Below are 24,445 nucleotides of genomic sequence, written 5' to 3' on the forward strand. Positions count from 1 at the left end.
AGCTGCCAAAAGCGCAGATATATTGCCATAACACTTAAAAATATTAAAAATTACAAACGATTATAGTATTATAGTAACGGGGTAATCATTAAAATGTGCGGTGGTAATAAAAAACAATTTTTGCCGTTTGATGGTCTATCCTCTGTAATTTCGGAGATAAGAGGAGTAGGAAGGTTGTTAATACTTGTCTCCTTTTTACCACAATTTGTTTCGGAGGCGTCAGGCCTCAGCACAAGGAACATGCTCTATAGAGCCTATGCCTCAGCGTATCAAATGATGATATGCTACATGATATAGATACAAATGAGTTGTATTGTTTTAATTTTAAAGATAACAAAATGGGAGATACAGTTTTTCCTTGTTGTTTAGAATCTATCCTCTACATCCACAATAAAATGAGTCATTTTAAATGACACCACTGGATAGCTAAAGCATCGATTTTTTCATTGCAATCAACAAAAACATTGACGCATCGCAAGCAAAGGAGGATTTTGAGGTTATTTTGTTGCATATCGAAAGGATCTAGCCCGATAAGCACGAGAAATCTGCATTGGCTCGTAATTATTTATTTTCAATATGATTGTATTGATTTTAATCTGAAATAGCTACACGCCATTTTTTATGTCTCTAACTCTTACCTTAGTAAGCTAGTATATATTCCTTGTTAGTAAAGGAGTTATGGGAGTAACAACTCTTAACATTAAAGTTTATTTTATCGAGAAAATAAACTTAATTTAAAATAAAAATTATGAAATTTAAAATGAACATGGGTTCATTTTAAATTATTTGGGGTGAGTGAGTCTATAAGCTTATTATTATATATTTTTTTCAGAATTTTTGGAAATTATAAATTGCAAATTAATTTTTAACAAAAACAAAAACCGACTTCTAACAACGAACTAAAAAGTGAAAAATAATTTTACAAAGATTTTATAATTTTGAAGTCGGTGCCAAGTAAAACAAACAGGTTTAGTAATTAGATATTGTAGTAAGGGTGTTGTAGCAGTAGTTTGACACCGACTTCAAAATTATAAAATCTTAATAATTTATTTTACGATTTTAAGTGATGGGTAGATCTTAAAATTATGCTTCTTAAACGAGTGGTGATGGTGGTGGTAGTGGTTGTCAACGAGTGGCTGTGGTTGTTCCATGTAAAACTTAATTTAATTAGGTATTATTTTTGTGCAAAGTAACATTTTGGTATATTGACAAGAACATACATAAAAAGTATTCGGGTGAATTGGGAATCTCCCTTCTTTGAAGTTGGTTGAAAATGAGAACATCTTCTTTTTTGAGGTTGGTTGAAAAGAAATGCAACCATCAGGAATCTCACTTCTGAAATCAATTTAAAAAGTTTTTGCTTGTAACTATTACAGTATAATCATTTTTTTACCAAAAAAAACAAACTTTCTCAATTTTCTCCGGATTCCATAATCGAAACCTAACCAAACTTTCACCAAATTATTCTTGAAGTGTATCCTTTCAAATAAAAAAAGAATTATCAAAATCGGTTGGCGCAACATTAAGTTATTCGGCTATTAGTCACGCACATGCCTAATGCAAATTTAAGACTTATGTGATTTTCTCATGGATACCATTGTCAGACATGGACCAAAAAAAAATGGGACCATTCGGGAAGCTATACCTTTCAAATAAAAAAAAAATATCAAAATCGGTTCACCCAGTTAAAAGTTATGAGGTAACAAACATAAAAAAGTAAAATAAAAAAAAAAATACAGTCGAATTGATGGTTATCAATGGAGGTTTCCTTTTCTTACAGAAGTCGGTTAAAAAAAAGTTTATTTTTTGAGTGTGCTCTTATATTCGTTAATACCTACCAAAATTATATATGTTTCGCACATATTATTTAGCTATCTATACTATAACTTAAAAAAGCGAGGTAATGGACAAATTTTTAAATAAAAGAAACCATCATGATGACAGGCATGCGCGTGTAAACATACATACTATCTTATAATATTTCAACGTTTTGTGCTGCTATAATAATGGCAAACCTTACATTAATTTTAGGAACTCAACATTTTATATAGTACAGTGCGCAATGGATATTTAGGGTGTTTCACATGTAATACTTATTGGGTGCCATATTAAATATAACAAATTTGTAAAACTCAAGTGTATAGCAACATGTGTAGGTAACGTACAACGTACCGTATTAAGCATTTTATTGCCTATAAATGTTTATAGGATTTGATCTTGTACATTAAATTAATTTAGACTGACATAACTGACAATTCAGTGACATGTTCTTGTTTAATACTAGAAGCGCCGCCGCCGTCCCAGTTTTGTCCCATACGGAAGTTTGATTGTATGTAACTTTTACACATTTATTTAATGAGAAATATAATTAATTTTATAGCAGTCATACTTTGTGAAAAAAATATGATTTACTTAGAACTGCCGCTGGGTCATTTTGTCCTGTCATTATTATTTTATTATTTGAGGATATAATTTATATATTTTATTTCCTCGGGGACGAGGTGGAGATGAAAAGGCGATGCGGGGGCGAAATAAAATAGAACAGTAGATTTAGCAATCAATGCCTAAGTTTTTAGGGTTCTGTACCTTTTAAGGAAAATCTCAAATTAAAAAGAATACTTTTGGAGAACATAAAGCTTTATTAATTCGATTTTTATTAAACATCCAAAAAAGCTTTACAAAATGTATGCATTTAAATTTAAATAATAATTAATACAATAACGATAGTTCATAATAATAAAAATGTGTTCGAGCATTAAATAAAAGTAGCATTATTTTATTATTATTTAATCTACAATAGACATACTCTTAGAAGTATCATTATACTATCTTACCACAATAGAACTAGATGACAAAAAGATATTGTAGAATAAATTATTTCAAAGACAAAATACTAGGCATTTTCAGTATCAATAGCTGTAATAATATAAAAATACATACGATCTCTGATTACACGACGAATCAGCTTAATAAAAAATAAAACAACACAACAATTTGGTTCGACAGTATTTTAATTTAAAATTTCAAAAAAGCAAATACAATAATCTCCGCGAGACTCGTCTCATAAAGCTTTACACGTAAATGTGTATGTTGTATGTTCATTAAATACGTATTAATAATAAATATAACAAACGGTGAGCGCTAAAACAACTGCGTGGTAGTGTCGCTGAGTGTGTGTGCCGTCTCGCCTCGCACACTACTTGTCCTTCTCGCTCTCCACCTTCCTGCCGATGGGGACGGCCGCTCGCACTCTGTAAATACCAAATCTTATTTGAAATACTTAAACACAATAAAATATCGCTTTGTTTAAGAAAAGAGTTTTATCCGTTTTATTACGAAATTATTAAATATCTTGTAATTATCATATGTTAAACTGTTTAACTGGATTATCCGCGTATGTTTGAGATATTATATATTTTTCGAAATCAAATTCAAATTAGAGTAGAATTACAGGAAAGTAATTTCTTAGCCATTTTTAATGTTAAGTCATAAAAAATCCTAATGGACCAGTAAACCACACCGTAGGAACACCATTCATTCCAATAGATACCTCAATGGTGAATCTCGCCACCACCCTACACAATTATCTTTGGCAAATTTTTGTTTCAAGGAGCCCGTTATCTCTGCGACGCTGAACACAAGGAGGGCAAGCTTCGTCGGCTGCAGAATGCCTTCCATCAAACAAGTTGCCCCACAAACATTTTCAAGAGACATGCCATTCAGAGTAGAGAGACAGTCAGCACTTCTACCATATGTGAATGAAGGAACAGATAAATTAGCAAAATCTTAAGAAGAGCTTCCATACAAACTATGTTCAAGCCTAACAAGAAAGTAAGCACTGGCTCTCTTGAGACCAGTGAAAAGTCATATTCCTTTACAGTGTGCAGGCATATACATACTATACTAGCGGACGCGCGCAGCTTCGCTTGCGTATTTAGGGGTGAATTCTAATAAACCATGAAACATGTGTTCAATGAAATATTTTTAAGAGTCTAAATTTCAAATTTTATAAAAATCGGCTAAGGAGAACAGATTATTTATAGAATGATCTGCGAGGTTATTGAAATAATAACATTCTAACTTCAATAGAGAAGATGGTTGGAAACATTCTACCAACCAATTAGGAAGTCGTTGGCGATAGTCTGCAGTGGAGTAGCGAGCTTAACTCGCGCCCGGGGCAAAATACTTTTTCAGCGACCCCCAGATTAACCCATTTAATTTCATATATAAAATATATTTCCAAATTAATATATGAATAAAATCTTAGGCTCAAGCATAGCTTTAAATGAATGGTCCTTTAATAATTACATCAAATGCATATTATATATTTGAACAAATACATATATTTAAATAGTTTTGCGAACCATTCACCGCTTTGGGAGTAAGGCCTGGGGCATGACTAGAAAACTAGTGGACTACTAAAAATTATCTCAATTAAAACATTGGCTCTAGTATAGATAAAGACTCGTAGCTATTCTTTAACATTTTTAGTGTCTATAAACATTTTTTTATTTGAACGTAGCAGGATTAGAATTCACACCTCTTGGAAACCGATCAAGTTCTTTACTTACGTGGTCAGAACTTAACGCTGCGCTTAATCTAGTTACCAGAGCGATGATAAGAAAATAATTACTTCCTGGAGTATGAGTCGGACCCACAACCAGTCAGGTGCTGTGCATTCCACTACAGCGGCCTCAAGCATAATTATTGATTACTCTCTTCTAGGTAAAATTAAGTCTCAAAAATGTGACTAAACATGATAAGAACGGGGGAGAGACAAAAAATGACGTAAGGTGTGTTATTATGTTAGCACATACTTGGCGGTTATCTCGTTGATCTTGGCGCGCGCGAGCTCCAGGTTGCCGTCGACTTGCGCCTTGTTCATCTCGTACGCCTTGGGCAATGTGAACAACGCTATCCACGCTGAAACATATACATATCATATTGTACTACGCCGCCTCTTGTAAATAAAACATTTATTATATTATATACAATATATACTTTTATTACTTAAGAGAAATACATTTTTCATTTTTATATATTAATTGTTATAAAAATACATTTAAGAATATAAAAAAAACACTCTTCCGAAGGTAGGACAAGGGTCCAAGCCAGAGAGAGGAACCTGCTCACAATACACGCCATCTCAAGTAAAATTGTCGTCTGCATCCGGTTTTTGACCCAACAGCTAAGCGATAACCTCTTAAGACGTTGGTCGAGACTTTTCGGTATTAAGCTGTTAACATCCCATATGGCGGTAATCTTATGGGCTACGTTTAAATATTTAGATATTTCTCTTTTTCGGCCTTCACGAGGTTGTCATTATGTGGGATATAGACCGAGATCCCAGGGCCCCCAGACCTACGTTATTATAGCAAAGTTTAAATTTTGAGGTTTATAGTCTAATATGTAAAATTAAATAAATAAAACTGTATGCATACTCTCTGGCTTGAAAGTGGGGACCTTTCAGAGATAGCACCGAATTAAGGTACGCGTCCAGCTACTTCAAAATAGAAACGCTCGTTTTTAAATATTTATCGTATTTAAATTTTTAAGAATAATGTAAAAAAAGTATATTTATTACTACCAGACCCTTAACTGGTTCTTTACTCTTGCCAAACGTCCTAAAGGTTGAAAAACGTTGGGTAAAATTGGGGCAAATGACGTTAAACTATCAAGATTTAATTTTAAATATATTGATTACGGACTACTTCAAGACCCTCATAGGCACCCAGACCAAATCAATGGCTCAATCGTCCTCCCAGACAGAGATATACCGTCATTTGGGGCAACCTCTGAAAGGGCCCTACTTTCAAGTTAGTGAGTAGGCATACTGTCTTAACTACATATTAGACTAATAGTCCTCAAAATTTCAGCTTTGTTAATTGCTTTGGATGTTGGGCTAATAGTTATGTCAACAATCACTGCGCGGCGCACCAGGTCGCACCAGGTCGCACCAGGCAACAATATATGTAAATGTCAATGTCAGAAAAACGCTTTAAGGTTACAAAATATGTTTTCATTCTAATCGAGATTGAGCGAGATCGTATTGAGAACAACAGTTACGAGCAATGACCTGCTCTGATCTACAATGGCCTACTTTCAACTGAAAGTCAAGTGTGAACTGTCAGAGAACACAGCAAACAAATAAAATTCAATCTCAGTTTAGAATCAATTAATTTCATAATTGTATTATTATTTTTAAAATTTAAAGTATTATGTATTTTAACGCCATTGTAGTGCAGTTGACAAAAACATAAGTTTCAATCTTTAAAAACTTTTTTATTTTACGATTGAAACTTATATTTTATTTAACGATTGAAACTAGTTCAAAATCTCTATATAAAGTCATATTAATATGCTGCTTTGAAAGAGAGTTTGTAAAAATCAATCTATTTAAATATCTATAATATTAATATTTTTAAAATATAATTCCCCCACTAAAGATCGACGAAGTTCGTTAAGAATTTATAAATGAATTGGCAGTGAGCTTTTCAATTTGGGTATAGAATGTGAACGTGAGTTCCACTCCCGATATTATAAATTTTCCTAACGCTGTAGCCCGCATATAGATTTAAACAACGGTGTAAAGTACTCACCAAGTATGATGAGCGTGATGCCGTTGAAGCAGGCGCCGACGTACGTGAGGCACCACAGTAGCACGCCGAACTTCAGCGAGTCCACCAGGTCCTCCACCAGGAACAGCCTGCAAGCATTGTACTCGTACATAGTGTGAGATTTATTTGTGAACCAACAGTTAATATTCAGTATTCATTAACCAAATGGTAACGACTTTTTATTGAAACTCTTTGTTAGGTTGAATTCCGTCGCCCAAAACGCAATGCCTCAAAACGGAGCGTCTTAACACCCCTTGCCCTGTCCCTTTGCCTACCTGCGTAGCTCAGCGAGCGCGGCGTTGAGGTGCGCGGTGGCGGCGGCCGCCAGCGACTGTGCGCGCTCCGCCGGCACGCTGATGTCTTTCTCCAGCAGCCATCTGAAAATCATCACATATTTATCATTATATAATACATATGTATTAAATAATTATAGAGGCCGCCGAACAGCTTAATATGACTACAAAGATAGTAAAATAAATAGTTCATCACAAAAAAAACAATATTACAGGTAGATTAGATACTTATATTTTAAATAGTTTCCAATTTGTGTTTAAGAACTAAGTACAAATATATAGTAACCTGAGCAACGCCGTCGTGGCGCAGCAGGTGCAATGCAAGGGGCGTGTGACTGTCACGCGACGGTTGTAGGTAAGATTCCCACTCGAGGGAACGAATAATTATTACTTAATATTTTCATTTCTTCACTCCGGCAACAAGGCAAAAAGTCCAGCGTTGAGTTCCTCCACTTAACTTGCAATGCATCAAAAAATTCGGCAGTACGTGGGGAGTGGGGAACGGAGTTTCTGAACACTAGGTTCCCTCTGCATACCCTGCTGGGTGCGGGATACAGCGTGAACATAATTTTTATATTTAAACAAATAATTCATAAACCTTATCTAATTGTTGGTACCTAACGCCATATTAAAGGTATTTTTATAATATTAACATCAAAAAGAAATATTTTTATATATCAACTAGTGGGCCCGGACGCGACTACGCCCGCGAAAATATAAGCCTAAATAATTAAAATAACTTAAAAAATAATAATAAGTGGAGATTTATTATTAGATAAAATATCTGAGTAACCGAAATGAACAAACAAAAGAAGTAAAAGTCACTAAAAGAAATTCTTAATATTAGAAAAAGTACCTAAAGTTTGCCGTGCGCGCGTACTAAACATTTTTCTATATTAAATAATTATTAATTTTTGCGAACAATATTAAATAAAATCCCAAATGATTAAAATTACGATATTTTAAGTGTATAACATCGGTATAGATAACCGAACTGAGATAAATTATTTATAAGTAGCAAATAATTACATAAAAAATAATAGTAATTCGAAAATATATAAAAATTTACAAAATCATCAAAGTCATCTGCCCGTTCGCGTCGGTCATACTGTGCCGCCCGTAGGCTAGGTCATTTGGAATCAGTGACATCTGAATTGATTATTAGAATGTTGTACAGTAAACTATAATTTCAATTTAGATGAAATGCTAAAAGTGACTATTATATTTATTTTCATAAGGATGAATATCAAATTATAGAAATCATCTAATTTTTGTTAATGTATACAAATCCATATCGGCGCGCGCCATGTATGCATTAAGCAAACCTACTTTGGGTGACGTTTTCTTACAACAACAAACTTTGCAAGCCGTTGCTTAGCAACGCGTAGCGACCATCGTTATTAACATGGCGAAATAAATAGCATATCAAATTAAAATGTATTTTAATATATTGATATATATCGAAAATATTACAAATATGAGAAAAAAAAGTATCCTATGTTCATCCCGGGACCCCCAAGTATCTCTATATGAGTATTTTATCACAATTAAATTAGCGGTTTGACCCTGATTGCGTAAAAGACAGACAGACAGACAGAGTTACTTTCGAATTTATAATATGGGTATGGATGATAAAGAAACTATTACCTTTTGAAATGACCGTGTATACGGGCGACGACTGAACAAACACAAGTGTTCATTCATTACATTAGACTTAGTCTAGCCAGTACCCAGCGAGGTACAAGGTGTGCAAGTGTGCAATAACGTACTTGAAGGGATGCCCCTCGTTGGTCTTCTGGACTGCTTGCAGAACGTTCTTGTATATGCGGAAAGCCACAGCCACGGACAGGGCCAGTAGCGAGCTATACGCCAGCACGGACACCACGGAGCAGCACGCGAGCGCCACCAGCAGCGCCAGGCCCGCGCCCAGCGCCGCGCCCGACCGCGCCGCCGACCGCCAGTAGATCAGCGACTCCACTAGAATATCACATGAAAATAATATGATATAAGCTTATTTACAGTACGGACGACTCGTCGATCGTACTGTAATATTAGCCATATTAATTCGAAAGTCAGACCGATGTATCCATTTTCAAATGTAATTTTTATAAAAGATGTACAATATATTACTTTTCTCTGTCGACAGAATGCAAATAGAGCGGAAAACACTCAGTTCGTTCATTCACGATCTACTAAGTTATCGATTTAAGTGTATGTCCATACATGTTGCGGACATGTCATCGCCCAAAACGTCGATGTTCTATAACTACTATTGTATAAGGAATTGCTTATACGCTACAAGTATGATAATTAAATATAAATGAAAAACATTTTTAGTTGAAATCTTCTTCGTGATACACTGTAATAATGTGAAAGTTTACTTCAATTAATATTTGTAGAATAAAGAAAGTAAAAGATTTTAATAAAATGAAATAAAAACGAATTTACAGATGCACTCTGTCCCAGCCTCAGAAATGCACATTACATTCGATATGGCTTAAATTAAGCCATGATTAAGAGACGCTGGAAGAAATTGGGGGAGGCCTATGGTGAGTTAGAGTATATGTTGAATGTATGTAACATATACATACAACTGTATTTTAAAAACTCCAAGACACTGAATAAAGGCTTGTTATTATTAAAACCCATGACTACGGTTATCATACTGTATCATTAAAATTTGAAGACATTACGATTCACACAAATAATGACTTGCAACAATATGTTGTCTCGTCCACGTTAGCAGATCCTCGGTTGCCGTAAGCTGCCCCGCTTTGGACACGATGAAGCAGGTAGCCTCGAAAGGCATAATAAAACATTTGAAGATAATTTTCATTGATAATAGATGTGGTGAGAAGCAGTAAATACCTGGTCCTCGCGGCGGCAGTTCGACGTAGGAGGCTGCGTGGCGAGGCGACTGCTTGGGGCGCGCCATGGCGGCAGAGTGAGGCGGTGTGCCGGAGCCGCCACGCCGTCGCCTTTCTACACGTCACCGCGGGCCCGCGCGCCACGAGACACGCGTGAAGGAAGAGACGCGCTGGTCGCGTTACCGTTACGTAACTCGGCGATACGAGTACCAGTAAAGGTGAACATTCGTACAAAGCGCGTTTTCATATCAGACAGATAACGTTCACATCACATCACATCACCTAGTAATTCATTATTTTGTTAAAATATAAAGTGTTAATGGCTTAGTTTTAAAAGAATCGTTTTTAGTTTTTGAAAGTAATATTAGTAACGCTCGTCAAGTACGTTTACCGGCGCCCTGGGCGAAATTTTTTCGGCGCCCCCTAACTACAATTCAATAACATACAAAAAAGGGAATGGGTACAACGAAATAACCATCTATTTAAAAAAAATAATTAAAAAAAACTAATAAAATTTCACTTCTTATAGCTTTTCTATCTGCGAACTCTTTTATTATTTAAGATCACTTTGTTTTTTTTTTAGATCTTCGACTATTTTAAGGGGCATCAAAGTCGACGATCACTTTGATTTTTTTTTTAGGTATCAAAGTCGACGATCACTTTGTTTTTTTTTAGATCTTAGACCATTTTAAAGGGCATCAAGCCCACTAAGCCGCACCGGGCAGCAAATACCCTAGCTACGCCACTGCAGCGAGGAGACATCTTGCGCAAAGCGCCCTGGGCGGTCGCCCAGCCTCGCCCTACCCTAACGCCGCTACTGCTGCAAACCGGTTGTTAGCTCTCACATTACGGAAACTGAAAGTACCTGCCGGTATCCCTGGACGCATCAAATAAAAAATCAAAATTACTACTTGTTTGTATTTATCATATTAGTTGTTCAGTAGGTATTAGATACACAACTTTTAACAAAATTAAAAATATTTTTTTAACAAAAAAGAAACCGACTTTAAACAATAAACTAAAAAGAATAAAATAAATGTGTAAAATATAAAGCAATAGTAGGTACTTAGATTTTGTTAAAAAAAATTAAAGAAAGATTTTATAATTCTGAAATCGGTGTCAAGCTAATGCTATAACTTCAAAATAATTTATTTTACGATTATAAGTGATGGGTAGATCTTACAAGGATGCTTCTCGGCCGAGAACACAGTGTCAAACTAATGCTACAACAACCTTACTGCAAAATCAAATTACTAAGCCTGTTTGATTTACTACACGAATTGAGCACCCCTTTTTTTTAAATCGGTTAAAATTGCTTGTTGGGTTTTTCTCTTTAACTTTTATTTTATTTTGCTTTTAACTTAACTTCACGCTTTTTCCCTAGCAGGGTTGTCAGAGAGAACGGAGTGCCAAACGCTACGGTCTCCACATACCTCTTTCGCCTCGTCCACTGTCATCAACCTCTTCATACATGCCACTTCGGGGGCCCTAATGCTTTTTATGTGACCTTCCTCCAGTATCTTTGATACTGTGTTTTCGAAGATCCACCGAGGTCTCCCCCTATCTCTCTTACCACTCACTTTTCCATCATAAATCTTTTTTGCCATTTTCTTCATTCTCACCGTGACATTCTCGCTAGTATCTGCCATTCTGTGTATCTCTTCATTGCGGATTCGATCAGTTAAGCCAACTCCGCATATCCTACGAAGAGATCGCACCTCGACGGCATTCATCTTTCTTCCTTTCTTCTTCTGTAATACCCACGTTACGTTACGTACGGCCAAACGCGCAGCTGTGCTGACGTTTCGCCGTCTCATCAAAGCAGCTAAGGCTCCGTTAACCTTGTTACCGGCAGCAATACGCCTTTTCCACATCTATCTCGTATCTTCCATCTCTACTGAACGTACTTCCCAAATATACCACCTCATTCTCTTGTTGTAATATCTTACCACACTGACATTGCATTCCGTCCTCTCTTCATTACTTTCATATACCAGGACATTTCTCTTACTCGCATTCAGGCTTAGACCATTATTTTCACACCCTTCTTTCCGAGTGGTGACCAATGCCTGCAACTCGCATTCTGATGATGCAACGAGCACTGCATCATCTGCGCAAAGCATTCACATTCGAGTCACCTACTTTCACTCCCATATCACTTTGTTTCACTCCTTGGAGACAGCTATCCAAATACAAGTTAAACAACCAAGAGAGACCTTACAGCCTGCAGCAAGGGTCCGCTCACACTGTACCGAGGTGGTATATTATGAAATTATTAAATAAGTGCGTATTTAGTTTTAGTGTAACATTCTAAGCGAATGGAACAAAACTAGTTTTCTATAACTTTACTTAATAGAATAAACGTCGGCAAGTCGTATGCTCTGTGTATGCTCGTATGTCAACAAACAACCGGTACTAGGGATAGGCAAGGGGATACATTTTGTACTTAGATTACGGAGCAATATGTATCTACTTTTAAATCATGTTTGCAATTTAAAACTTATTTAGAATATGAAATACAATTATTTTAGATACTTTTGTCATATTTGAAATTAAAACAATAGTATAAAGTATAGGTACCTACTGCATGTAAAACTTAGCTCTTTAAACAAACACATGAACGTCTTGTTTGTCTCTCATTAAGCTGCACAACGTGGCCGTTTTGCATTTGACATTTCAAACTTTCATATGAACGTCGACTAAAGAAAACAACTTCCTTTAAATTGACTTCATTTTTTTTATATCTGAATTTTGTTTGCTCTTTAAAAGGTTGATTTCCTAAGGTTATTTTCGTTTATGAATTGCGAGTTAGTTACATTTAGTTTAAATAATAAATACATAACATTAGTAACTATCTGAAAGTAGTTTCAAAAGGCCGCGGACGGATCGATGCCGACCCTGCACGTACTCGTAGCGCGTAGCCTACATTCATGAAGCGACTGCCTTCGCCCGCTTTAGCGAGTGATGTTTCACGAAACTATTTTTCAGTTCAGTCATTTTTAAATCTATTTTAACACTTGTTTCCTGCAATTTTAAGTTCATTGAGAATCTATCGTGCGGAATATTTGGAAAATTAAGGTTGTTTTTTTCTGTTTTTATAACGTTGATTTTTATTATTTAGAAAGGGAAACAATTTTTAATTATCTATCTATAGCCAAACAATGAAAAAAAATATGATATTAATAAAAACAAAACAAAATACGGCAGCAGTTTGCGGCGAATATACGAGGTTAGCGTCTACGCAATATATATATAGAAATGTTTAAATAGGCACAGCAGCAGTGACCGACACGAGCGCACAACCATGGGAAACAGTTGTCAATCCCGTTTACAATCCCAGTTACAGACAAGCGCGAGTCACAATGAGATGCGCGCGATAAAAATATCGCTCGGCGCCTGGCAGTCCTGGGACGCACCGCACCGCGAGCCACGCCAGATAACACAGACTTTTAGTACTGTTCTGTCAATTACCTATAATAGTTTACTAAACTGTTAACTGACGCAACGCGAGTGTGTGGGACCTCCAACTATTTTCGATACATTTATTTTCTTGCTAATAAACAATTAATACTCAAGTCCTTACAATATTTTTGTTTGATTAAACTATTCTTTTTGTAATTGGACTAAAAGTTTTCTATTAAACATATATTTATGGACTTTTTAATGCTGATTAAAAAATATAGTATACAAATATGAAACATTCTAGAGTCTAGACTGATTATTATTTTTTTTAATATTACCTAGATTAATAAGAATATTACGAATACTTTTTTCTTGTTCTTTGTGTCAAAGATAGTTAGTAAATTTTCGTGGGGCAACTTTGACTGGACTGGACTACAAAATTCAAGTCTTCTTCTTTACTGATGTATTTTAAAAGGTTTATGTGAATGTCTATGTATGAAAAATATTATAAGAGCATTAATAACACAAAAATACTCTACCAATTTGCTTTTATGGCAAAATTTTTAAAATATAGTCCAAAATATGTACGAACCGTACGTATCTGTCAAACTTATCTGGATTGACTATATTTTTTGTGCATTATTCACAAAAAAAGAATATTGGGTGTAACTGGTAACTATAAACAAAACTTAAGCTTGCATAAATTTTATCAAGTGGATTGTCTGTCGTCTGTCGATCTCATACAATACAAGATAACTTGTCGTCTAGACGTTAATATCTGCAATTATTCCTTCATTATTATAATATGTTTCTACGTTTTTTTTAGAAAGATTCTAGTAATTTTTAACATTGTTATTCCATACTTAGGAAAGAAAAATTCTTCACGTTCCACCCACGAAGACTCTCTCACTAGTCATCAAATGAAAAATGCAAAATTTATTTTATTATTCTTTAGATATCCAAAAATTTAAAATCTGGGGTATCCGATGACGAGCTCTAAGAACTCGGCTAAACTACGGGGGAAATGGAAATGTAGCCTTAGTGTAGTTATGCAGCGTAATGAGTTGGTGATGAGTTCTTTCCAATCATGTATTGGTAAATTTCAAAACAATATCCTGTTCAGAATTTTTGGGATATTATAAATTGTAAAACAATTGAAGGTTTCGTTTTTGAGAATGCTTAAATATACCACCCCAAGAATTGACACCTACTAAAATTATTATTAGGAGTACAAAGTTTTTGCTCCATGTATTAATATATTGTTAGAAATCGGAAGCGGTTTGCGTCTTTAAAATAACACGATAAAAATACATACCGTCTATATGTTTTTAACGTACTCGGATAAAGGTTGTAACACTCAATAAATGCTTCCACTGCTTTTATTGTTTTTTCACCTAAATCTACCCACTTTTACACGAGTACGCTAACAATATAGAAAACTAGCGGCCCTCTCGCGGTTTCACTCGCGTGAACTATGTTATTGTTAATTTCTATCTCCATGACTACGTCCTAGTGACGTCTATGCAAAATTTGAGACTCCTAGCATTTAGAAACGAATGACAAAGACAAATGTCATTAGTAACGAAGTTTCATACAAACTTTCAACCCCAAAAACAACCCCTTAGAAGTCGAATATTACAAATTCCCGTCTTAGCGAGCACATGTAGTTTCTGAGATTTCGTGATGAGTGAATGACCTTTCGATTTTATATATATAAGATAGATAAAAAAGATAAAATGACTTTGGGATTTTATAGTCTACCTCTAAATGATATAATCAGTGGTATGGGTATCGGAACGGAAAGGGGGAACGGCACTCCCTAGCTCCCGAGCCATCGATACTTGTATAGCATTTATATTAACTTTAATATATAGATCTATGTTAAGACATCGATCCTTCTTAAATTACAATTTACAAAGGTAGATATTTGAATGTATAAGGACACTTAAATAACAAATTAAAGTAGCAAATATCTTGACTACTTTAAAGATACTTAAATAACAATTAACGTAATTTTTGATAAGTATAGACATATTTACATAGCTCTATATTTAATCTCCAAAAATTGAAAAAAAAACAATTTATTACCTTTTTAGGATCACATCGACAACTTTGACAGGATAGTGGGTAGGCAGAGAGAAGCTGGAAACCTATTTATAAGACATATTGTTCTCATTTGGTCAGTTTCCCCCGAATTCTTGAGGGCTTGCGTATTAGGTAGCGGAATTCAACGCCGCGCTTTGGCTCACGGGAATCAAACGTACAACCGTCTACATTCACACGTTCGTGGTGCTTGTAAATTTTCAAGAAAAAGGTAGCATTTGTTGTCGACGCTAAGTAAAGAAGTCACAAAAAGTATCTGATATCTATATCGTTACTTTATAATAAAACAATGAACATATTGTTGTGACAGCAGCAAGTCTGCCGCAGAATAACGACTCTTATTGCCACCCACCAACGACCAAATTGACATAAAACGAGGCAGCCGACCAACAAGTAACATATCACATTTCCGTAATGTTAGAAGCCGGAAAACAAAAACTGCAATATGCCTACTGTAGGAAGCCTCAGTGAGTTGAACCAAGCAACCCATCACGATGAACTCCATACAGGCAGACTTCAGTGTCGCTAAAAATGATGCTAATTTAATCTTGGCAGATGGCACGCGGAGTGACGGGCGTCCGCAGCCGCGCCTGCCAGTCGGTCACTCCACGACTGCCGGAGCCCGGAGATGCTATCAGTCTTCCCAGAGTTAATACAGAGATAACCCAGAGATAACTACCTACTGTACAGATCGGCACTATCGGTTCGTGTTAAATTGTTAGGTTATTGACATAAAATAAAATTTGGGTAGTGCATTACGAAATGTTGTACCTATAACGTATGTTAGTAACACAAGATGCACGGCGATTAATTAGCGTTCGCTGTGACGAGCGACAGATAAAAGTGAAGTTAGCGATGCAATTAGAACGACCGCTGAGGTCGACTCGTACACGTACACCGGGGTGCCCGCCGCTCGCCTTCACTCACCTTCGGGGTGCAGCCTCTGCGGGTCGAACCAAGCATCTGCAAGAGAGGGCTGCGCGTTAGCGGGTTAGTGGCGACAGGAGGAACAAGCGCGCCAAGCGAAGCCTGCGCCGGCACTTACGCGGGTCGAGCACGCTGCAGAGGGAGGGTCCGGAGTCCGCCATCCTGCTGCTTTACGTAATATAGAAATAAACCGGAAGCGGCGGACAGTGCGCGCGCCGCGCCCGACACTCGCGTCGATACTGGCGGCCGCGGCGCAGCGTCCCCCCCCTCCTCACACGCCACTCGACACCGCGCATGCGCGTCGCTGGCGCCCACACTGCGCACCTTCCACACCTCGGACCTCGCATTCATCCGGAACCACCACCACCACCACCACCGCACAACACACACCTCTCATTCTTCGCTCGCAGGCAGTACCGGCGCAGACTATGTATACTGTCATTATATTTAAACATTATCTATAGGTATATGATCAAAATCAGGCACATAGCAAATTAGCCAAGTATCAAGCCAAAACATTCCCGTCACCGTATCATACTTTTTTTATTTACTTAGAACATGTTATGTTATCATGCATAAATAGTGTTTATCAGTAGCGTAGGTAAGACCACAGACGATGCACAAATGAGAGTCGCGTTGCACAACTAGCCTGGACATACCTAATGAGGCGCACGATACTGTATCAGATACGATACGGTTTCAGATATGTATTTGTAACAATAAATAAGTAGGAAGTGCCGAGAGTGACTCATGGAACAACTCGACACGGCGCGCGAGTTCAAGGATACACCCAGTCCACTTGCAACCATCTGATCTCACCAATGACACTAAGTTCAAGTACAGCTTCAATGGGTACTGTATGAAAGCTATTTAATATACTTCCGAGAAAACATTTTGGAATTTTCATAATTAAAAGTTAAAAGCTTTTATTTAACTTGCAATGTATGTATGTGGATTCGGGTGAAATTTTGGAGCTCAATTTTGAAGTAGATATCTTCAACCGATTGAGCTGAAATTTTGTATACACTTTTACTTTGGATGACAATGCACGATAAAATATGTGACGTCATTCTAAATCCAATATGGCTGACCATCTAAAGTAACCGAATAGTTATTTCTGATGCACTTGTACATTACGGGTATCAAATGAAAGGGCTTCTTAAGAGCAACTTAAAAAATGATGTGATGTCATTCTAAATCTAATAAGGCAGACCATCTAAGATGGCGGAATAGTTATATTTAATGCACTTCTATAATATGAATATCAAATGAAAGGGCTTCTTGAGAGCAACTTGGGAAATAATATGACGTGATTCTAAATCCAATATGGGGGACCATCCAATCTTGGATGGGCTCGTTGAGAGCAACTCGAAAAATAATCTAACGTCATTCTAAATCCAATATGGCGGATCATTCAAGATAGCCGAATAGTTATTTTTAGGTCTACTTCTACAATATGGATATCTATTGAAAGGGCTCGTTGAGAGTAACTCGAAAAATGTGACGTTTTTCTAAATCTAATATGGCGGAATAGTTATTATTTATGCACATCTGCAATACGGGTATCAAATGAAAGGGCTTGTCGAGAATAATTAGAAAAATAATGTGACATCTAGTGTGAGAAACCTAGCTTGCCGCGTTAATCAATATTTAATTAAATTGAAACTTAGCAGATTTTATATAATTATATTAGCACTAGTTTAGTTACACAAGTAAATCGCGCGACGAGCTTTTATGGTCATATAAATTGTGTACAATGAATGAGGTTATGAGTTGATAGTTAAAATTTAAAAGGCTACTTTTATTTTTTCCTTTTTAGGGCGTTTAAATAAAAGCTTTTTCTAAAAATGATTTTTTGCTTAAAATTTATTTGACGATTAAGAATGTGCAAGTTGTTTATTAAGTAATGTCATTAAAATGAACGATTATTTTATAATGTTTTTTCTATATAACAGTACGGATAAACAAAATCCTCATTAAACGTATTGGAAACGTATTGGGATAGGGCAAATGAGTACGATAACGATTGGTAGCTAGTTAGTACCTAGCTACCTCCTTGTATACGTTCATACGTATCCTCCTGTCGTACTACCTACTACCGCCTTCTTCGACAGCCGTGACGACCTCGAGCCTTTTATAGCTCATTTAGTAGATGACTAATATTATCACAGACGCGAAGCTTTCCATTTGTGTGAGTGATTATAAAAATAAAGCCAGAAATAATATTTTGAAAATTAATTTTAATAACAGAAATCAATAAAAAAATGAAAACATAGAAATACACATCAATTTATCCACGCCAAAAACGCCTTGATATCGTATAAAACGCTTTTTCTTCTTTGCCACACACACATACATATATATGGCAAAGAAGAAAAAGAGTTTATATATATATACAATATGAGGTAATGAAATGCGGATCCGGCGTTCGAGTTAAAAGTTTAAAAAAATCTACAATATTTAAAAAGGTATGTATCCAGGCTAAATCAATGTAAATAAGGGCAAAAATGAAATCTAGTAATAAAATTAAAGCTACATGTCTATCACACTATATGGTAGATGCTATTACGACTGTAACTGGGAAAATTCGCGCGTAATATGTGTACTGTGTATTGTACTTTTGGCGGATTATATGTCTTTAATATTTAAGGTTATTTATTTATCGCATATTCTTCGTTGGTTTGATGTTAATCATTTAATGTTAAATGCTAAAAAAACTAAACGTATTGAGTTTGCTTTACCAAATGTAAAAAAACATAATTTTAATCTAGTAATAAAGGTGAAACTCTTAATGTGTCGGGAATCAGCTATTTTCTGAGTTTATCCGCAAGTGCTTCCAGATTAGTTTTCCACTGGAGTTTACTGCCGCGTTCGCAATTTAAAAAATAAGACAAATGATGGACGTTGAAACTGCCTGGCTACTCTACTGTAGCTATTTTCATAGTATTTTATCTTATGGAATACTGCTATGGGGCAGTGCTTCAGATATCAATTCAAAATTTATTCTCCAAGAAAGAGCCGTGACAAATATTTATAACCTTAGAGCTCGAGATTCTCTGCAAGATGTTTTCAAAGATGCAGGATTTGTATGTTATAATATTCTGTTTGTCCGACAAAATATACATTGTCATAGTAAACATAGTGTCATACGATAGGCACGAGAAATAAAGATAAGCTTGTTACGCTAGATAGATACTCAAGTTAAGCCAACAAACTTGTACGTTGTACACATCTTTGAATGAGTCACTCGGCTCTTGCATACATTTCAAAGACAAAGTACGCAAATCTTATGATGCTGTCATAAGTATTTAGTACGGGACGATTAGACTCTTACTTGCTCCTTGCCATTGACTACTTATAAATTGTGCCTTTTTTAATGAAAATAATAATTCTCACGTCTCGTATTCCGACATACCGAAATTGTGATTACCAATTGATATAATAATACAGTGCTATTGCAACCCTCGCCGCAAGTCGCCACTCGCGCAAATGATAAAACCTACAATAAAATTTTCCTATGAGTCATTTGAAACTCTGCCAACACCATCTGCCCTTTGTTTATGTACCCCAATATATTAAGTTGTTCATGAATTACGAGTATTGTAGGAATTATAAAAAAGTTACGAGTACAATTTTAGTGTAGACTTTCTAAGGCACGACAAACTGTACAAATTAAGAAACAAATAGGTCGCTGTATTGATAGTGTCTCGCCAGGGCTAGGAGAGTGGAGAGTGGAGACGGTGTGTCTGTGAGTCGCACAGCGGCGCGCGTGGATTATCGATCTGCCGCGAGCCCGCCCTCACCCGACGTCACCGCTTGTGCCTAATATGTCTGGCATTTTACATTTAGCTCTTAAACGAACAAACGATCTAAACACGATCAACAAAAGTAATTACTTCTTAATGTTAACAACGAGGTAAACGGCGTAAACTGTTCGTTCTCGCGAGTAAGTAATGCTCGCTTGCTTCTGTCACAGCTCGACTGGAATTTGCTTACGAGACATTGCAGAAAAATATTTATTTGTATATGCTGTGCGATTGCCGCACGATAAGGTCGTATCGGTCGAACGAAAAAACTAAATAAACTCAAGTTTATATTAAACTGATATAAGCGTTAACATACACGAATATCACTATAACGTGCTAACGGATAGAAGTATATTTATATAAGTTTTAAAATTATATTTTCGTTTTGGCCGAATTTCGTTTTAACTCGAAAGAAGAGAACCTTTCAAAGCCGGTGATGTAAGCTCAGTTGACGTAACTCGACAGACTTACTTGTCACTTGGTCGTCGGCGACTCCGCTCATGATCCTTAAGGGCACTATTTGAATGACTGGAACTGAACACGACACGCGGTACACGTATAAATGTGAGACGTGAGCTCACCGCCGTGAGTAGTTCACGTATGCGCTCTGCGCGCTCAGCGCTACGGAACCACCTCTAAATTTAGCAATGCAACCATCACACTCGCATGTAGGTATGTACAGACGCACACGTGTGTGCAGGCAAGTGGCAGGCTGGCAGGCTGGCAGGACCGCAGGAGTGAGGAGGCACTGGCTTACTCATTCTTGCCACCGCCTTCTGCCACATCCGTTGAGTTTACCGTAATTATATTAACAACACCCGTGCCATATTTAACTTTTTTGTAAAAGCGTGCTGCGCTAACTGGGTTTTTGTAGTCACGCTTCAGTGCACTTTTAAGAGATAAAATGAATATGAAAATACAGAAACACTGATTGGTTTTCCTCAGACGCCATGATGGTAGCCGGACATCCTTCCCTCCGAGTGAGAGGTGCTTTCAGCGGATGCCGTTAGACGCGCGGCTGCTGCGGTCAACGCTCTTGCCGCTTGGCCAGCGCCGCCACCCACCTACTCCTCGGCCTCGCAAGCCGCATTCGTGCATCTTACATGTTATACGCAAATAAACTTCACGAAAAATTATTTTAAAATACAATATACGACGTTGTCATACTACATAACATATGTACGCACTAAAAGACGTAAGCGACCATCTCATTTATACATTATCCATTTCTAACGACGAATTGATTCTTAAAAGACAATTGTGTGACTCACTTGCAGTATATTTTTGTCATACATCATTTTTCACCACCTTTTTCCATCACCTTCAATATTGATAGAAACTTCTAAAATCGAACGACGAACATCGCACTCATGTGAGAAATTAGCTTCATTTGTTGCCTAGGACTAATAAAATATATTTCGTTCAAACTTTCATGTGGAAATATAAATATCTAGAAATGCGTTTTAATATGGTAACGTGTCAGTTTTGTAATCAATTAAAAAGTAGGGCTTACCGAGTCCCATCTGGCAGAAGATGACCTCCGCCTCGATCACGTGTGCGACGGCGGTGCGCTTCTCCGCTTGCGGTTTGCTATCGATCGGAGTGGGCTCGGGGCTGGGGGCCTTCCGCTCCGGCTTCATGGACTCAGGCTTCGGCACAGGCGCGGCTACCGGGGCGGGCGGCAGCTGGACTTCCGGTGCTGGCGAAGGTGCCGGCTTGGGCAGTCCCATGCTTTCGGGTTTCGGGTCGAGCTTAAACTCGACGACCGGAGCAGATGCTACTGGGGGTGTCGCCGGAGCGGGGGCCAACACAGGCGTAGGGTCAGGGACGACAGGTGCAGGCGGTTCAGGGGCTGACGCGCTCTGTTTTAACGGTTCCGGTCGGTGCAGCGGCGATTCGCCTGCGGTGTCGGCGTCAGATTCGCTGTCTGTAAACTTGTCCGCTAAGTGGTCAGCTTTGTCGGAGACGGAGGGTGCACGCGGCGAGTCTACGAATTCGTCACGTTCCATATCGAGGAAGCTCTGGGTGGCGTGTCTCGCGGCACCGTGCGCGCTGTGCAGCGGAGACTCCTCGGGCTCGTCGCGCTTGCCCTCGCGGTCCAAGTGTTCGAAGTCATCGGTAGAGTCCTGGTCGCGCTTCATGGCCGCGGCCGGCTGCGGCACGAGGACGTCCGGCCCCGCGCTGTCTCCGCTCGCGAGACTTCCTAATAAATGATCGGCGCTATCCATATTTAATTCGAGAATAATATATAAATGAAGACTAGAGGAAAGTAATCGATAGTGGGTGCGGTGGCACGAAGTGGATAGGATGGTGTGCGCAAGGGGTCCTGTCGTGCCTCCTCGTAGTGTCGGACTGAGGTGTGCACTCCGCTGCACGACGTCGACGTCACTCAGCACAACCGCGGACAACGGTATTACTCATCGCCTGCAAGGCTGCGACGGACGACCGGCCCGAGCGATGGAGCGCGCCGCGACTTGCGAGGGTGGCGTCGTGTGCCGCCTAATTTTTATTATTGTTAAAAGATGAAAATACACAGTTATCGAAAATTATATATATGTTAAAATATACACCAGTTTAAATATATCAATAAATGAAAGCTCACGGTATGTGTCTGATCGTGTGCGATCTCGGAAAAAAATAGTAAGAAAGTATGAAAAATTTAGAAATTATTGACAAGTTTCAGCCATAGGACTGCTTTACCGACAATGTTTTAAGTCACATTCGTAACCAAGTATGGTATATAATGTAAAGTATTAATAAATAATTAAAATTGCTTTATAAATGAAATATTTCAATTTGTAAAACTAAAATGTTATAAAATTATCATACTAGATTGATAATTAATCACATAATTAAAAAGTTTTTCTTTGCTGCAAAAAAATCGATTCTTATATCGATTTCATTAATGAAACTAATTAAATAAGTTTAACGACTTATTAAAAAAAGTTAAGGGAAAGGTTTATATTTATCTAAAATCTCTTATAAAAAAACGTAATAAAATGGAAATATTAAATGCTTCAAACTGATATTATAGTTTCATAACTTCGAGAAGTGACCTTTTCTACAATATTGCATTAGTGCCTTGGTATAGTAAAAGTTCACTTTTAAAGTGTGCATAATATATATGAAAAGGATGTTAACTAACGAAAAATGAAAAACGTATAAATTTATGATAGTTTTGAATATTAATCTTAATAACTAACTAGTTGTTAAACTAATGTATTAACTACGGAATTTTGTGTTGACGGTGATGCCAAGTAATCGCTGATCGATGATCATTATATTAAATTGATTAAACTACCGTAAATAAAATTAACAATGCAATGTTAAATCTCTAGCGATAAGTTAAAATTCCTATAAGCGCATACGTCTGAAGGACTACTCAAAATTTCGTAGGTATAGTAATATATACCTAAGAAATGTTGAGTGATATATGTAACAACAACAATAACATGTAACAATGTAACACATTAGGTTCCTTCTTGTCTCCCTCAGGCTTCCCGAGAATTTATGCGATTGGATCGCTAATTTTCTTACTGGGTGCAGCATCAAGATCACTGTCGATGATTTTTGCCCAGAACTCTGTGCGTGCTATCCCCTACGCTGTTTCTTCTGCACAACATTTTTTTCTGTCACCTCATTTGTTCTATCGCCAGTGACATTGGGCCTTAGTGTTTCGAGGGACTGCCCGATCTGTATCGTGATCCTCTGGAAAGCAAGGCCACGTTGGCCGCAAACAAACTGGGGGTCATTAGCAGAGCGAGACAGTACTTCACGCTAAAACATCGTTTAGCCCTGTATAGGGCCCTGGTTTGGCCAAATATGAAGCACTGTTCTCATCTCTAGGGTGGTGCATCCCAGTATCAGCTTGACCCATTTGATCCCATACAACGTAAAGCCGTTCGAATCGTTGGGGGTTCAATGATCTGTGAAAGGCTTGACACTTTGGCTATGCGTAGAGACGTATCCTCATTGTGCGGTCCCTACTACATTTATAATGGGGTGTGTTCTGGGGAACTGTCTGTGATCTTGTCTTGTTCTTTTTTTTAGTTACTAAACAAATATTTAAACGATTAATTATTGTTGCTTTTCAGTATTTATGCATTATCACATTTTTAATAAAAAGCGTTTATATAAATTACATGACAGTTATGCCAAAAGTATTTATGTATGTGTGTACATCACAATTCATTTCTAAAGAAAAAAATAATGCATGTTTTAGAAGTTATATATTTAAAATAATGCATATTTAAATGATTTCAATTCTATATATAAATTTTCTTGACAAAGATCCATTAAGAAATCGACATGACAAATCGATACTAACTCCATCCCCGTTTACAGCTGCTAGAGTACTGTCACCGACAAATGACAGTAATGTCGGTAAAACAGTAATGTAAATTAATAAATTTATCACATTACGCGCTGCA

At 37.2% G+C, this 24,445-nt stretch overlaps 1 protein-coding gene and 1 long non-coding RNA gene across 4 annotated transcripts; one reads left to right on the plus strand and one right to left on the minus strand.

Moving 5' to 3' along the window:
* Positions 1–25: 25 nt before the first annotated feature.
* Positions 26–5,020, plus strand: LOC146529050 (uncharacterized). The gene is made up of 2 exons (XR_014879065.1): positions 26–557; positions 3,611–5,020. It is a non-coding gene; the product is annotated as an uncharacterized LOC146529050 (long non-coding RNA).
* Positions 2,620–22,706, minus strand: Rtnl1 (reticulon). 3 transcript variants are annotated; one of them, XM_085202659.1, is made up of 7 exons: positions 21,529–22,706; positions 16,210–16,245; positions 8,680–8,887; positions 6,893–6,994; positions 6,600–6,706; positions 4,818–4,923; positions 2,620–3,251 (listed from the first exon to the last, which is right to left on the minus strand). In XM_085202659.1, exons 1-7 carry the CDS (start codon positions 22,241–22,243, stop codon positions 3,197–3,199), a joined length of 1,329 nt encoding a protein of 442 aa, XP_085058785.1. In that variant the 5' UTR covers positions 22,244–22,706; the 3' UTR covers positions 2,620–3,196. The 3 variants fall into 3 exon arrangements, with proteins under 3 accessions (XP_085058785.1, XP_085058786.1, XP_085058787.1); XM_085202660.1 differs by lacking the exon at positions 16,210–16,245; XM_085202661.1 differs by lacking the exons at positions 16,210–16,245; positions 21,529–22,706 and adding an exon at positions 9,779–12,552.
* Positions 22,707–24,445: the final 1,739 nt, after the last annotated feature.

Source organism: Heliconius melpomene, chromosome 19 (genome assembly GCF_056956725.1).
Source record: "Heliconius melpomene rosina isolate 202511_hmr_F chromosome 19, ASM5695672v1, whole genome shotgun sequence".
In the NCBI taxonomy this organism is placed as follows: domain Eukaryota; kingdom Metazoa; phylum Arthropoda; class Insecta; order Lepidoptera; family Nymphalidae; genus Heliconius; species Heliconius melpomene.